The 17,030-nt window shown below is 43.1% G+C and overlaps 2 protein-coding genes across 2 annotated transcripts in view; both read right to left on the reverse strand.

Annotated features, from left to right (window-relative positions):
- Window positions 1-1,845, reverse strand: part of atp6v1ba (ATPase, H+ transporting, lysosomal, V1 subunit B, member a) — a 29,434-nt gene extending 27,589 nt beyond the window's left edge. Inside the window, exon 1 of the mRNA XM_079758955.1 lies at window positions 1,638-1,845. Within this exon, the coding sequence (XP_079615081.1) occupies window positions 1,638-1,746 (109 nt within the window). The 5' untranslated portion in view covers window positions 1,747-1,845. The remainder of the gene's footprint in view (window positions 1-1,637) is intronic.
- A 4,881-nt stretch (window positions 1,846-6,726) lies between these two features.
- Window positions 6,727-12,870, reverse strand: vax1 (ventral anterior homeobox 1; the record flags this gene model as incomplete). The annotated part of the gene is made up of 3 exons (XM_079758843.1): window positions 6,727-7,305; window positions 10,639-10,826; window positions 12,657-12,870. The coding sequence occupies 3 exons, from the start codon at window positions 12,868-12,870 to the stop codon at window positions 6,727-6,729; spliced, it is 981 nt and encodes a 326-aa protein (XP_079614969.1).
- Window positions 12,871-17,030: the final 4,160 nt, after the last annotated feature.

A 17,030-nucleotide genomic window follows, 5' to 3' on the forward strand; every position in this document is an offset into this window, starting at 1 on the left:
AGAGGGGTTGAACAAGGAACAGGCCAAATATCAACCAGACGTGCGGATACATGGGCAAAGTGCCAACCGACGAGTATGAAAGATAATCTGTGTATATATAGAAATACGCGCACGGAGGGAACATTTAGAAAATGGATGTAATGGAAGCAATAAAGTCACAGAGGCAAGGTTAAGACGAAAACACCAAGAAAAGAGAAATGAAAAAAGTCGCCACGGTTGAAACTTTTAAAAGTCGTGCTTGTGTGGGTGAGCAGCAGAAAGGTTGGAGGTTATTTCAAATGATTAATGCTAACCTTTCATCTAATGGCAGCGTACATCAAATATTCTGCACGATCAACACTGTAGATGGCGGTTTAAATAACGACGGTTCATCAACGCTAGCTTGACATACTGGCGTGGTTTAGATGACACAAGACCCAGTCACCACCAAAGCCAAGAACATCAAGTCACATGATGGGTTTTCAGCAGCTGTACCCGAGATTTTGTGAAGAAGGCCAATTGTGTTTCAGTTTACTTTAAACGACATCAGCTATTAGCACAGAAGTAGCCAGGATGGAGGCCATTAAAAATGTTTAATGTAAATTAGATTAGGCTAACTATGGAGATTTTTCACACATTTGTCTGCAACAGTGAAATTGCTTGAAAGGTTGTCTGGTTTAATGCTAATCAATAGGCCTGTTATTTAGAGGACAGGAAGAATACAAAAAAAAGTATAAGATAAATGTAATTCAGATGACATAATTTGCAAATTAAATATCCATGTTTAGCGGTAATATTCAAACTACCATTTGCATGCAATTAATGTAGGCTACTTAAGCTTTAAAATTACTCTAAGTTTTGAAGCTGCTGAATATGGTTCAATATAGTAGGCAACTTATATTAAAATTACCAACATTGGTCCCATACATTAGTTGAGCAAATTATTGTATCTTTAAAGTTATTTTTTTGTTAAATAGGCTAACCATGTTAGAAAGAGCCTGAAATAGCTTTTTTTTGTGTGTCACAACTAGACAGGTCTTGTGCCTCTCACGTGATGCAGTCACATGATGAGCGCAGCCCCACCACACACACCCCCTATTGCGTTTGAAAAAATACTGCAATAATGCTTTTTCGGTCAAACATACAGACAGACAGTTTATGCGATCAGAACCATGATCAAATAATCAACGGTTGTGGATGTGTCACTTAATGCTGGTGATGTGCAATAGACAAGACGACACAATTTAAGTCCGAGTCATACCAACTGGCACACACCTTCATCATCATTATCATCATCACGAATCACGATATCAGCGCGTTAGTCTCAATACTGAATGAAACGTAGCAGCAATGTGCAAGCTTAATATCAAACACACTGCATCGTGTCTGCAGATTGCGTCGAGCTAAAGCCGATCCAAGGCCGATTGGCAGCTGCTAGCATACTCAGATGAATGACTCGCATGTTGCATAATCATAAAACAAGATGCAGGATTAAAACCTTAGAACACTGAAGTATTGACTTTCACTGAGGCTCTACACATCCAATGCAATCCTAGATCGTCGATGTATTTATAATGACACAATGTCTATCTGCAAACGTCAGCACGGCTAGTCTGGATTAGCTCCTTAGCCTGGGAGCTAGCAGTAACGTTACATACTCAGCCTGGGCTGTGAGATGTAGTTTCTGGTCACAGCCTGGGTGTGCTCCCTGGCAGCCGCAGCCGTGCTGTTGAAATCCATCCCCCGGTTCGCCGCCAACGTTGCCATAGCCGGAGAGTGTGTAGGTAAAGCGGAAAGCAGCAGACAAGAAGCAGGGGTAATTGTATTAATAATGTCGGTGTTGTCGAGACGACGGCTGAGGTGAGCTAGTCATATGACATTGGGGGAACCGGAAGTTGCAGAGAGACGCAGAGCAAAATGCGCATGTGCAGACATTTCAAGTTATTTTCTTCTACTGCATATTTAATACATCCGTAGTCTTTTTTGTGTCTCATATATTAATAGTTTTAGCAATTCAAAAGCATGCACCCTGGGAAATATAAAATAAATAATGAAAAAAAATAGGTATTGGCAATTGGTCATATTAAACTGTATTGTCACTATAATGGAAAAAAAACATTCAGATGTATTTATCGATGAAAACTCAATGGACACACACATTCACACAAATGAACAAACACACAAACACACACACATACACACACACACACCCACACATACACACACACACACACACACACACACACAACCACTATACACACACAAATGCAGACACATGGGTCCATGCACACAATTGCCAGGGTGAGTGCATTGTTGATTGACAGTGTAAAGTGTGATTGCAGACATTTTCCTCTTAAAAACACTGGCGCTATTTTCTTCCAACTCTGATCCACTCTGATCCAGTGCAAGATGTCAAAAGCAAAGTTACAAGGATGAAATGTGAAATTACACTTTTATCCATCCTACACACATCCCAGTTCTTACATATAAACAGAGGTACATACAGACGGACTGACTGTATACATACATATATACATACATCAATTATGTATGCATGTATGATAGATAGATACATAGATACATAGATACATACATACATACATACATACATACATACATACATACATACATACATACATACATACATACATGCATGCATACATACACACATACACACACATACACAAACACATACATCCATACACACACACACACACACACATAAATACAGACAGACATACATAAATATATACATAAATACACATACATGTCCACAGGCATTACTTTGGCAAATGTAAAATAAATGTTGAAAGGACGCATGCAAACAACGGCAAATGTATGCACCTGAAGGGCCAGTGCTTTTTGGAGGAGCGAACTTGTTTCATAAATATATCACCGGTTTTCCATCAAGGGTCTCTTTGGCATATGATTATCAAGAAATACCAGTTCCCATCCCAGCTGTTAACCTGTCCTCATCACACATTACAGCAGGTGCATTTTTTTCAGTTCTAAAATATTTTTCGGAAGTATTCAACTATTGAATATTCATCTGAATAAGATTTGAGGACAGATGCGCTTCTCCTTTAATTGAATCTCTTAAGTATTCAAATATTGAGTATCCCAATAAAAAATGATCACAGAAACTCACAGGTTTTCGTTCAGCCAATAGCAATGCAATGGCTGAAGAGCTGGGTTCATTCTGATATTAGCCAAGGCTGGACTCCCAATCCTACTGGACTACTACCTGTGTGTTTAATCACACACGGCGGACTGCGGGACCAAGACTAGGGTTAAATCTTTATGCTAATGACACCTAAAGCTAAATACACAGGTTGACTACTTCCTAAAGGCCAACATTCACTATATCCCTACACCTCCACTCTATTACCCAAAAGACATCAAACCTAAACACACAACAATTTGAACCACATCTAGTGCCATGGGCCATGAGTATGTTGAACTGAAGTAAACCAATGGGCTCTGTACTTTTATGAAGTAACTCAACATTAGGGATGTTATACATCAACTAATTTAGTGTTAAACATTGTCGAATGGTTCACAAATCATATGAGCTACTTTAATACTTCAATGTCTGTAAATATTAAGTTGCTACTTGTGTATTTAATGAGTAGAGGAGAGGCGTGTAGAAGAGAGGAGATGAGAGGAAAGAAGAGGAGATAAGAGGAGTATAGAGGAAAGGAGATGAAGTGAGGACAGTAGAGGAGTTGAAAGTAAAGTAAGGGAGGAGGGAAGAGGAAAAGAGAGTGAACTAGAGGAAAGGAGAGGAAATAAAAGGAAAGGAGAGGAGGAAGGGAAATGAAAGGAGAGAGGATGTATGAGAGGATTGGGGAGGATAAGGTTTGTAATGTCAGTTTGTTTCTGAGCAAGTTCCTCATCTGATCTTTTTGTCACTTACTGTTACGCTTTTGGTGTTTTGCCAAATGGTGGTTACTTTGATTTTATAATGAGATTATGTTCAGACAAAGACTTACAGTGCGTTGTGTTTCCAGCTGAATTGATTATGTCTGACTGTCACCACACAAACCGACACTCTGGCTTCCGGAATATACAAACCCACCGGTTGGCGCACGGGACGGGACGCGTCCTTGCACCTACTACCTGAATCCTTGGCTTCGACGCCAGATTGGTCGGTGGTCTGAAACTGTGGCAGGATATGCACGCAGCCTACCGACTACACCTTCTTACATTGACATAACCTAGCAAACAGAAAGAAACGCTCCTGATCTTATTTTAAGTGGTCTTGACAACCATTTGTTGTTTTTTCAGGGAGATCCCTGCCTCAGATGGAGTCTTGGTCTCTTTATACCACGATCAAGGTGCTGAAGTGCGAACGACTCCTCGGGTGTCATAGGCTACTTACTGTGACAGACTCTGAATCTTGTCTGTGAACAGTCTGCATGAAGTCAAATTAAAACGTATGCACTGATTACAATAGTAAACACGATGATAATAGTAAAAAATAATAATAATAGCAGTAAGAACAGCTAGATCAACGCTAGAACTACACCTAACACGAATAATAATTATTGTTAATAATCATAGTCATTATAGCCTGTATATGAATAGCATTATTATTGTCGTTACGATTTTAGTGCATCATTAGTCATTAATACTCAACCCTGGGAGCGATGTAAAGACAAATTAAATGTTTCCATGCCCTTCATTTTCTGAGCCATTCACCAGCTATTCATCCCTGCTTTATGTGATATTTGAGCTAACGCTTATTCATACTTAACATCCATTCTGTCGATACCTTTTCCATCACTCCCATGGCCATCGAGGGCAGGAGCTTTGTTGCCAATTAAAAGTTGTTTTCTCTTTTTTTCTCGTTTCATCCATAAGAAGCTGCTTGATGTCCCATTATTACATATAACTGCATTCCATTGAACTTTAAACCTTGAGTCAGTTTATTTTGATTTGTGTCTTTATATCAAAAACATTAATTTATCAGATCGTCAATTCCCCACCCCCCTGCAATTTATAAGAACAGAAACTAAAAACCCATTTGATAATTTAAATGCATTTAAATGCACGTGGGAAAATGCATTTAAATGCAAGCTAATATGTCCAGTATCTCTCAAATCCACCATTCACCAACGTACACCTTTTTTAATCGATTCTACTTGGAAGAAGGAATGAATTGCCAATTCACAATGTTGACATTGTGCACGCCTCTATTATATTAACCTGGAAACTAAATAATGGTAATTACGCAGAAAGTGTTGATATGTTCATAGAAAACACTTTAAGCCATTGTATGCAGTAGGTGTAATGATTTTATCATAAAATGATCAATATAGAGACATGTAAGTAATAAAAGGAAAAACACAGACACATTCATGGCTTTGTCTGTTGCCATATACATCATATATATGCACATTTGTACCGCACTTTCCACAAATTCAACGTATGTCACAACCACAGCACCCAAGAGCTCGGATTGGCTCGTCACTCTTTCAATACATTCATACATTCATTCGTTATTTACCAGATATACTAATAATCTATTTAATTACAGAACTGAATAATTTACAATAAAATAACAATTTTAAGGTACATTTCTCATTTTTAGTTATTTTATACGACAATAATTCCATTAAGTCTCATCATGCGTCTGTCTTTAAATCTCTTGCTGGGTAGAAGGGTTAAGATGTTGTCCAAAATTAGCAATCAGGTTTTAAAGCTTCTTATCTTCATCCTGATGCTCTTTGAATCCAACCCCTCCTTAGCGTTCAAAACGCGCGAGGAGTAAAAACTGTACAGACAAAACCAATTCAACTCACTCTGGTATCAAAATCCACAGACAAAAACAGTCAAATACTGCATCTTTAAAGACATGAATGTCAACAAATTCAAGACTGCCAAGAAAAAAAAAAAGAATCTCTGGGGAAATCATCACCAAGCCATTTAGAAAACAACAAACACTGAACAATCAAACCATTATTTACTGCATGACATCAATTGTGTTCTGCGGTCGTGTTCTGCAGTCGAGCTCCTGGTCCACTGTGGAGTACCAGAGAGACATCTGCTCCTAGAGGGAATGCATTCACAGCTTGTAAAGCTTGGGGTTCCCAGGGCCTCGCAGCCTTCTCTATCTGTGAATACAGAGGGGTGGCCGTGGTGGAGGAACACGGGCCATCCGCCGGTCAGAGACCGCAGCTTTCTTTTCAGACTTTCGGGTGAACCGCGGTAACCCAACGCTACCAAACACAAGCGAGTTGTAAAACAGAAAATGGTCAGAAAAAGACCCCATCATTCCTCTTACCCTCCACTTCAGTCCTAAGCTGCACCTCGAAGCTCTGTGTGGTGACAAGACACCTCGTCTCCTCCTTACAAATGTATTTTGGTTGTTTTCTTTCAGCGGGGAAAACTAAGAGAGGAGCTGGGTCATACCTTCAACCGTCTTTCTAACCATTTGTACAAAATGTCCTTTGCTGGGTAAAGATATGTGTGCAAAATCTTTCGTGTGTGTCAGAATGGATGGGGCTGGATGGTTTCTCCTTCATGGACGTGCTGCCAGATGTGCAGGTGGATTACACTAAGACGCTATAGACCAACCACAGGCAGAAGGAGAACCAAAAGAACTACAGCATCGCAAACCAAACACCAGAGAACCTTCTGCAGGGGAGGGAGGGAGGGAGGGAGGGGAACCAAACAAACATACAAAACAAAAACAAAAACTCCACCCAAACAACCCAAACACGAGGTCCATGTGCGCTGCACGGATCATTCCAGGAGCTTCTTGTCCAAGGCCTCCTTGCCGTTGGTCCGCGAGTACGGCTCGAACGCCGACGAGCTCAGGTAGCGCGCCGACAGTTCCTGCAGGTTTCCCGCCAGCGAGCCGGCCATGGCGAGCGGGCTGCCGGCGATGCGTCCGGCCACGCCCCCCAGCAGCGAGGGCATGGGGAAGCTGAAAAGGCCGTGTGTGGACGCGCCCCCCCCACTGCCGCCCCCCACCACCGTACCCGAGCTGCTGACCACGGGCAACGGGGGGCTCCCGCCCGCGGCCCGCGTGCTCCCACCGCCTCCTCCCAGGCCTCCTCCTCCGCCGCCCAGGAGGCCGCCGTTGCCGCTGAGGGAGGGGCCCCTGAGCGCAGCCCCCAGGGAACCTCCGCCGCCGCCGCCGGGGCCTCCGCAGTGCGGCATCAGGCCCGGGAGCCCCGGGGGCGTGAGCAGCCGGCCGTGCTCCAGCAGCCGCAGCACGCTGCAGGTGGCGGCCGTCTCCGACACCACCGACCGCAGCTCCGAGTCCTTGCCCTGGTCCTTCTTCTGCTTGGTGCGCCGGTTCTGGAACCATACCTTCACCTTGGGGAGAAACAGGAGGAAGGACCATGATTTAGACCAGAGGGGCGCGCGCAACATTATCATTTAAAATCTATTTGATTGATCTATAATGCTCACATTTTTATTTTCCTTGTATTTTGATATTAGTAGCAACTATTTGGCCATCTTTTATGTATGAACTTTTGTATTTGTATGTTTGAATGAATGAGTAATAACTATTATCAACGCCCACATATCTTTTTGTGCAGGGACACGAAAAGACATAAAAATAAGTAAATAAGTCATTACGAGATTAACGGTATCTGGGTATTTTGGTTAAATTATTATCATGATTTTATTTGAGGAGCATCTTCAAAACTGTTAAATGCTTGGACAGAAACTGTTAGGTTCACTTCCAAATGGATTACGCAACCATGTTTCCGGATATTTATTGTGAGCAAGAGGAACTACACATACGCAGGCACAAAAACAAACACACACACACACACAAAAAACACACACACACACATACAGGTAATGATAACAGACCTTGATTGAAACAAAAAGGTTAGAGCTCTCCGTGAAACTACTTCTCACAGCTTTTTGACGACAACCAACCCACACACCCACACACACACACACACGAGCAAACACACACAGTACAAACAATATTTAAACAGTAGAGTAGAGAACCATTTCTCATTGATCTTACAACGACGACGAGTCACCAGTTGAACAATCCAAAGCTGCTTGGTCGATAAACTCATTTGTGTTTCTTTAAATGTCACCTCGTTGTCATTTCAGAAATTCCATAAAGAAGCCCTGCCTATTTATACAACTCCACAGCCGCGTGAATAGGTGGCGCAAAAAGAAGATCTCCTGCAATCAAATCTGATTGGCTGAATCAGGCCCATAATTACAGAGCATGCACCAATCACCACCAATCCCACCTCCCCCCACCGGACACCTTTATCCAATCATATACATTTATATTTAAATCTTATCATTACAACCGCAAGCTTAATTCTCCAACAACAACAGGTTGATTCAAGCGTTTCTTCCACCTGTCTTCTCTGGCCAGCCCCAACATTGCTGGGAGGCAACGGGGTGAATCATGGGGTGAATTCTTCCTGCAAAGGAAGAATCCCCCCCCCCCCCCCCCCCCCTCTCCATTTTAGAGGTCGATGGATGGTTGGGGGGAGGGGGGGGGGGGGGAGTAGTGCCAGTTGCAGAGACACAGATTACGAGGTGTACATACTTGAGCAAATGGCAGTCATCTCTTAATGTAAGCCAGTGTGATGGCCCAGGAACAAGATGTTAATTTCACCAATGTGTCCTTAAGAACCACTTCAGCCCCAATGGCAGTCACACATCGCAAGAAAATCCAAACACCATTGTCCCGTCGAAAGGGTGGCAAAAGACTGTCAGGCTCTAGGTTTTTCTCTGCTTTTCATAAAAATCTAAATCACCGCTATTGTGAATTAATTTAATTGTTTCTAATGTGTGTTGTGAAAGGAAATACTGGCAGCCATTAAGGTGTTCATGTTATAAAAACGATGCTTCAATCAAGCAAATGCAGCATTCAAGCAAGATTTGGAAGAAGATGTATTGAACACATATTCACTTCCACACACCATTAACAGATGAAAAAATATCCTTCAGAATAAAATTGCTTTGCATTTATTTTCAGAGCCCAAAAAAGGGTTTTGCTCGCTGGCCTTTGTAATGGATTTTTCAAGCACACAAAATAGTTCATAATCTGTATGTGAAAAGATGTCTATCTTTTGCTGTTAACACAAGCAGCTGATCGGAGAGGGACAGACTGATCCAGGCAGCTCAACATGGGCCTCAGCCCTCTCTAAGTAAACCTAGCTGGGCTTTCTTATGACAAAAGACACACGGGAGGACCAGGGATCTGATCCATGCTGACATGGATTCAAGATGGAGAGGCCATTGGCCATCAATCAATTGAACCCAGATGTTGAAACAATGTCTTCTCAATACCCCAGCCCAACCATGCACGCTAACGCAGTGTGAGTGTGTGTGTGTGTGTGTGTGTATGTGTGTGTGTGTGTGTGTGTGTGTGTGTGTTAGCGTGTGTCTGTTTGTGTGTGTGTGTGTGTGTGTGTGTGTGTTTGTGTTTGTGTGTGTGCGTGTGTGACTCAGTGTGTGTGTAAGTGTGTCTCACTCTGTGTGTTTGTGTGTTTCACAGAGTGCACACACTGTCCACCCTCAGAGGTCGTGTCGTGTGACCTTCTAGTGACAGTGATGTGGCCACTACACATGATTATTATGATTAGCAATAATAATACCTTCATAATTCTCACTATTATGAGGTGAGTAAAAGTGTCTATGGATCAGAAGGCTAATGAGCAGAGATAATTTGCTCAGTCTTTTTAAACAGCCTGGGGCTCGTATTTAAGTAAATATATATATATATATTCAAATAGTTTAAAATAGATCTGTAATACTAGAAAGCCGAACTCTTCCTCCCATAAACATATATACATATATATACACATACACAAATGTGATTTAAATTTCTTTATACATATATTAGTATTTTCTTTTAAATATTCTATATAACATATTCTATATTTATGTTCATGAATGAATAAAGTATCTGTCTATCTATCTATATGATTTCCTGAATCTATTGTTGTAACTTTACATCAAGGGGTTAGGCTGGCAGGAAGGAGATGTCAGCTCCCCCTCCCTCCCTCCCTCCCTCCCTCCCTCCCTCCCACTCTCTCTCTCTCTCTCGCTCTCTCTCCTCTCCCTCTCTCTCTCTCTCTCTCCCACTCTCTCTCTCTCTCGCTCTCTCTCCTCTCCCTCTCCCTCTCCCTCTCTCTCTCTCTCTCTCTCTCTCTCTCCGTGGGCTGTGTGTGATTCACAACCAGGGGTACAGGTTCCAGGGGGTACTTGTTATGATTTTGATAATAATTACAATGTAAATATTGATATTTATAGAATCTGTGATTTATATGTTGATTGTGGCTGTCCAATATAACTCAGCTTATTTGATTTCAAATACCTCTGTGTCATGACAATATTATTAATGATACTAATATAATATTAGTTCCTAGGCCACAACACTATTAATAATGACGCTTAATCCATATAGCATAATATTTGTTTCTATGCCATTACAGTATTAGCAATTATGCTAAATTAGGATATTATGTCATTAGTTCCTTTGTCCCAACAGTATAAACCATGATGCTAAATGTTAATAGTATAATATGAAGTTCAAAAAATGTCATCATTTGTGGTTTGATGATTGTTGATGAGGGGGCCCTGAGCAATACTGATCGGGGTGTGTGTCTCCTACAGGGACCTAAACACAGTGTTATCTCTGTTGGTCAGCGGTCCTACCTGGGTCTCAGACAGGTTGAGCTGGCGGGCCAGCTCGGTGCGCTCGCGGCCCACCACGTACTGGCACCGCTGGAACTCCATCTCCAGCCGGTAGAGCTGCTCCGCCGTGAAGGAGGTCCGCGTGCGCTTGGGCCGGTCCAGGTCCAGACCTTTGGGTAGGATGATCTCCCTGATTGAGCCCTTCGCATCTGCAGAGACAGGGAGAGAGGGAGAGAGAGAGAGATGTGAGTTATGATGGAACAGAGCATGGTAGAAGGTGGATCAAAGTAAAGCAATTTGTATCGTATTGGATGTGTTTACAGTTAGATAGTCAGTTCAATAATTCCGAATTGTAATTGTTGTATTCTAAAGTTATATATATATATATAATATTGTCATTGTTATTGCTGCTTCTTAATATTATTGCTGATATAATTTTGTTATTATTGTTAGTGTAGGAATTTCCCTCAATATTTAATAAAGATTCATTATCATATCACATATTATATTTGAAGTACACAATATTAATTTTAATTGTTGGTTATTTGGATATTTTGTCATTATTCGTGGGAAATTCATTACATAACAATAGTGGTCAAAATTTATAGCAAATTATTAACAATTATTTCACCAATAATAATGACGAAAGCTGCCCAATAGTTTTTACATAGAGATGAATATATATTTGAAGAATAACGGCAAATGGGTAAGTACACAATAAAGAGACCATAAATATTTCTCCACCATAAAATAAAGGTTTTGTGTTTCTGTGTCGAAAAAAATTATACAATGTCAATTGATAATTAATAAATGCATAGCACTATACAGTTATTATTGATTTTTTTTTTTAAATTACTCAATTAAACTAAACGTAAAAAGACTATCCGCTAAAACAACAAAACATGATTGGTCATGCTCTTCTTTATACATAAATAATAAACAAATAAAATAATAACTTTAAGATTTTGTATTCCGTCGGTCTGGTTGCTGCATCAATATAATATTAGTATAATTGTATTGCCCATCACATTTAATGAAGATAATTTAACTGAATATAAATCAATGATAATATTTACATCATAATTTATGTAGAAGCTGATGAAACAGAAAATCGATTTTATTAATTTATATAATCGATATCTTAAGTATAAAATAAAACCAAATACTTTTCTTCACTTGTGATAGTTTATGTAGTAACTCGTTATAATATAATTTATTTAATCACAATCACATACTTACATTTTTAAATGTAGCAAACAAACCATTGAAAGTAATACAAAAACATATCATATTACTGTAGTCGTAGTAGCCAACTTAAAGCTAACATTTCCCAAATAAAAAGCTGAACCTTCAAAAAACCTATTCTAGTCAATTCTAGTTAAAATACTTTTGAATATTTCATAGATTCAAATGACCAAAACCTTCAGGCCAACAACAACTAATTTCCTATTTAACAATAACAATTTATTCTAATTTTTAGATTAATGAAAGATTAAATAACTTTTGAACCATCACTAAATGCAGAATATGTTAAACAAGGCAACAAAACACAAATTTGTTGAAAATAACAAACACTTATGTATCAAAAGTAGAATTTCTCCGTTAAGAACTTTAGCATGAGAGGAAAAACAAAAGAATAAACTACTTTATCATAAAAAGCCACTTTGATGCAAAAACTAAATCTTTTCCCAAAACTAAGTGTTTGGGTCTACACAAATTCCAAAGGCAGAAAATAAAACTAATATTTTAGTCATTTAATACATTAGTCTCCAACCCGGTCCTTTAACAAACTGCCGGTCGCAAACCTGCTGAGTCCAACATAACTACCACGACTAATCTGTGTGTGTGTGTCTGTGCCTGCGTCTGCATCTTAGTGTGGGTGTGTGTGCTGGTAATAACAACAAACCAATTCCGCAGCAAACACAAAAGATCCCGGGAAAGAAAAAAACAAACGGCAATGAAACAGAAAAAAATCCTAAATCAAAAAACCGAAACTGAAGCACGGAGACAAACGGTGAGGTAGTGGGGGCGGTGCTCACCTCGGACCAGGATACGTCGGCAGTAGTCGGGGTCCCCTGTGCCCCCCCGGGTGTTTTCGCAGCTCTCCCCCGTCCCGGAGCCAGAAAAGGAATCCTGCGGCTCCTTCAGGAGGCTCTTGGAGAGGCTTCCCGTCGCCTCCTTGCCCTCCTTGCCCTCCTTCAGGACGCTCTTCAGCACCATAGGGTCCCTCTCCGGCCCGTACCGCACCTCCATACTCCCCTGGCTCCTGATTCTCGCTTCTTCTTCTTCTTCTTCTTTCTCCTCTCCCGGGGTTAAAAGAAAATAAACCTTCCGCTCCTTCGTCCTCCTCTACCTCGCTTTGTTTGGTTTGTGGTTAAGAGATAGAAAGAGAATAGAGACGGAGGGAGAGAAAGAGCAAGAGCGAGAAAAAAAGAAAGAGCGAGAGGGATTGTAAACGGCCGGGAGACGCCGCGCGGGTCCGAGTCCGAGTCGCGAGTGGTGTGGGTTTCAAACCTGCGGCGCGGAGCGGGCTGCAGACAGCTAGCTAATGTTGGTCCGGGCTCTTGCCGCCACCGTGGAGTCCTTATTATTGGTGACCAGAACTCCCTTTCGCCCAATGACCATGGACTTGTGGACAGTCAGCAGCGCCGCGATGCCCCCCCTTCACTCACCAGACACCAGCCCTCTGATCGCAGACCTCCACATCATCAGCGCCGCAGACACACACCGGCCGCCTCAATTGATTACGGTCATTTGGCTGCCTCTGGATCTGCGTAGTCCTCGTGAAAGGATACGCTAAATAGTTTTGGGGGGAAAACAGGGTGAGTCCTGATGGAGGGGCTTGCGTGGCCCGCCCCCCCCCCCCCCCCTCCCCACTCCTCCTCCTCCTCCCCGTTCTCCTCCTCCTCCTCCTCCTCTATGAGTTGGCTGCTCTTCTTCGTCCGAGGAATCAAGACAAATGATTGGTCTATTGTTGCTGCTGCCAAGCCTTTGCTAAACCCCTAACGCCTGTGTGCATGCACACACGCACACACACACACACACACACACACACACACAGACAATCGCAAACACACGATCACATGGACTCACAGTTCAGACCACAGCGGAAGAAAAAAGTTCCTTTGGGAAGCCGCCTTCTCGGCCATACATCGTGGTCGGACATGTTTTCATTCTTCTACAGCTTTCCCCCCCCCTCGCCTCCACCCCCACATCTCCTAAACCTCCCCCACCTCCTCCACCACCCACCTCTCACGCCTGATCGCCATGGTCAGATTCGATCACGTTTCCTTCTTTGGCTCGTCTTGGGGAATCTGTGACACTGTGGCCTCACCACTGCACTATGGCGGGAGAGAGAGAGAGATACAGAGAGGTGGAGAGACACAGACGGAGAGGCAGATAAGGAGCCCGACGGATGACGAGTGAATCCAACCCTGTTGAAAGACGTCAGCAGGATCGGCAGAGGACACCGTCCTTCACCGGGGACTGGGTTGAAACTTTTGCCGGTACCACCCTGCGTCACTCGACACAGCCCTCAGGATGGGACCCGGTCCAGCGAGGTCCCCCCCGCCAACACCACCACCACCACCACCACACACATCCACGCGCATTTCCTCTCCTCCTCTTTTCCTCCTCCGCCTCCTCCTTCCCTCCTCCGCCTCCTCCTTTCGTCGTCCTCCTCCTCCTCCTCCTCTTTTCAGCGCAGCTCATAATCTTAACCTGCGTGTCTGAAAAACGACACAAAAGTGGGAACAAAAAACTTGTCATTAGTGAGCAAAGACTGCCTTGCTTCTCTCCCTCCTCCCTCTCGCTCTCTCCCACACACACACACACACACACACACACACACACACACACACACACACACACACACACACACAGAGCGGCCCCCACCTTTTTTTCTCTTTCTTTTTTTAAAACACTCTCCTCCCCACCCACCATCGCCACAGCGCTACTCTCATTGTCGGAGCAACAATATCCCCCCACACGGTGGAGGCCGTAATCCAATAAGACCATTGATTAGGCTGCAAAGACTCAATTCAGAGGGGTGGCCTTGTGCTAAAGGGGACATGCATGTCCTGGGTGCTCCTTGTCACCTTAGCCGACTAGAATCCCTCTTAAGGCTTGTTCCCCCGCCCACCACCACCACCCCTTCTCAGAGTGCCATTCACTGCTTTATGGGAAACAGAGGGGCGAAAGGAGTGAAAGATGGTAATTATCTAATTGGACTATTAACAAACAATCGTGTGTGTGCCTGTGTGTGGGTATATGTGTGTGTCTGTGCCTGTGTGTGTGGGTATATCTGTGTGTGTGGGTGGGGGGGGGGGGGGGGGGGAGGGGGGGGGCGCCTGTGTGTGGGTATATGTGTATGTGTGTGTGTGTGTATGGGGGGGTTGTGTGTGTGCATGTGTGTGTGTGTGTACTTGTGTGTTGCTGTGAGTGTGTGTGTGTGTGTGTGCCTGTGTGTGTGTATGCATGTGTGTGTGCTTGTGCGTGTATGTGTGCCTGTGTGTGTGTGTGTGTGCCAGTGTGTGTGTGTGTCTGTGTCTGTGTGTGTGTCTGTGCCTGTGTGTGTGTGTGCCTGTGTTTGTGTGCCTGTGTGTGTGTCTGTGCCTGTGTGTCAGTGTGTGTGTGTGTGTGTGTGTGTGTGTGTGTGTGTGTGTGTGTGAGTGTGTGTGTGTGTGCGGCCCCACCAGCGGTCCAAGGGCGGGTTTAAGGGGCCACATGTTGGTCTAACTTTATTCAGGGCGCGATCGAGGGGGTGGGAAGGAGGGAGAGCGAGTAGGATAGAGAAAGGTAGAGAGAGAGGGAAGGGCGAGAGAGAAAGAGTGAGAGATGGAGAGGGAGGGGGAGCGAGTGTGAGAGAGCAAGGTAGCGGGAGAGGGACAGAGCGAGAGAGGGTCTAAAGAGGAGGGCTGTGGTGGCTCAAGGCGGGGTGTGAAACCGCCTGGGAAATGTATTTAAAGAGAGGCCAGGCCTTTCTGCACACACACAATGAGGGAGAAGCTTACAGAAAAGCCTGTTCTGTGTTTCCTTACAAGCGGAACAAGCAGCAGTGGGCCACTGCACAGCCCCTCCAGAACGGCCGGGCGCGTGCGTCCTGTGAAAACAGTTCACCGCCGGGGAATTACTCCAAACGCTGTTTGCACGTATAATGTGTCAAACGGTACTTTAGGGAAGAAGACGTCGGAGGAAGATGCATGTGGGCCTGATGGTGGTATGTGTGTGTGTGTTGGTGTGTCTGTTTGTGTGTGTGAGTGTGTATGTTTTGGGTTGTTGGATTATAATGTCAGTGTGAGAGCCATCCAGTTATGAAGATTGGAATATGGTTAGCAGCACATGCACACACACATGCACATTAGTGATGGGTCGGTCGCGAACGATTCGGTCAGAACGAACGACGAGAACTGATTCCCAAAACACAATATACAAACGAACAGAGCTTAGTCTCCCCGCGAGCTTATATTGATTGAGTCTAAAACGTCCTCAACGATTCAGCCAATGAGAGTACTACAGCAGGTAGCAATTGCGTTGCCATGGCCCATGGGTAAACAAATGATAAGGCACCACCACACAAGTTTGATTGCTGTAGGCTTCAATATCATGCAAGCACTTTATGTTTTCTTTTTATTTTGTTCTACATCACAATTGTATGCTTTAATAAAGTATTGTTTTTACCTACCATTACGAGTCTTGTTTGTTCTAGTAGGAAATTCGCCCAATGGTGGTGCTGCTGCTTGCTTACGTGCTTCACTGCTTATTAGCCCTACTTTGAAGATGCTATTTAATTCTTACTGTACCCGATTATGTAATAAGGATATTTATGAAAGCACGTATGTGCTTTATATATATGCTTAATATTTACACTTAACCTGGGTAATTTCGCCAGAACATTAGAAAGTAGTAGGCTACATGCATGTTGATAAACATTTATTCCATCATTTCCGATTCCATGGCAAATTACGTAACAAGCCATCTGACTTAACGAACGAATCAAACGGAACGGAACTGAAAGAACTGATTGCCAGAAAAATAATAGTTTTGCCCATCCCTAATGCACATACACAACGTATACACAGAAGGACATACCAATGCACAAAATTACCCAAATATACACAAAACCACATACACACACGCCAAGAAAATTTATAATCAATTGAATAACTAAATTTCCATGAACTTGACCAATTACACTAAAGCACCAATTAAAATTCAATTCAGTAGCGTAGGGTACCTGATGTGCCAGCAGGCTGACACATCCAGCTTTGCTTGGTCACTCAATGGGGATGTGAAAAGTCAAAGATGTTTGTAGTTTTCGATTTCAACACAGGCATAACAGAATACTGAACATCTTTAGGAGGATATTAAAATCACAGAAATGCTGTTCTTCCTCTCTGGTGAGCACGCCAAAG

The sequence above is a fragment of the Pollachius pollachius genome (assembly GCF_949987615.1).
Source record: "Pollachius pollachius genome assembly, chromosome: 2".
NCBI lineage: Eukaryota > Metazoa > Chordata > Actinopteri > Gadiformes > Gadidae > Pollachius > Pollachius pollachius.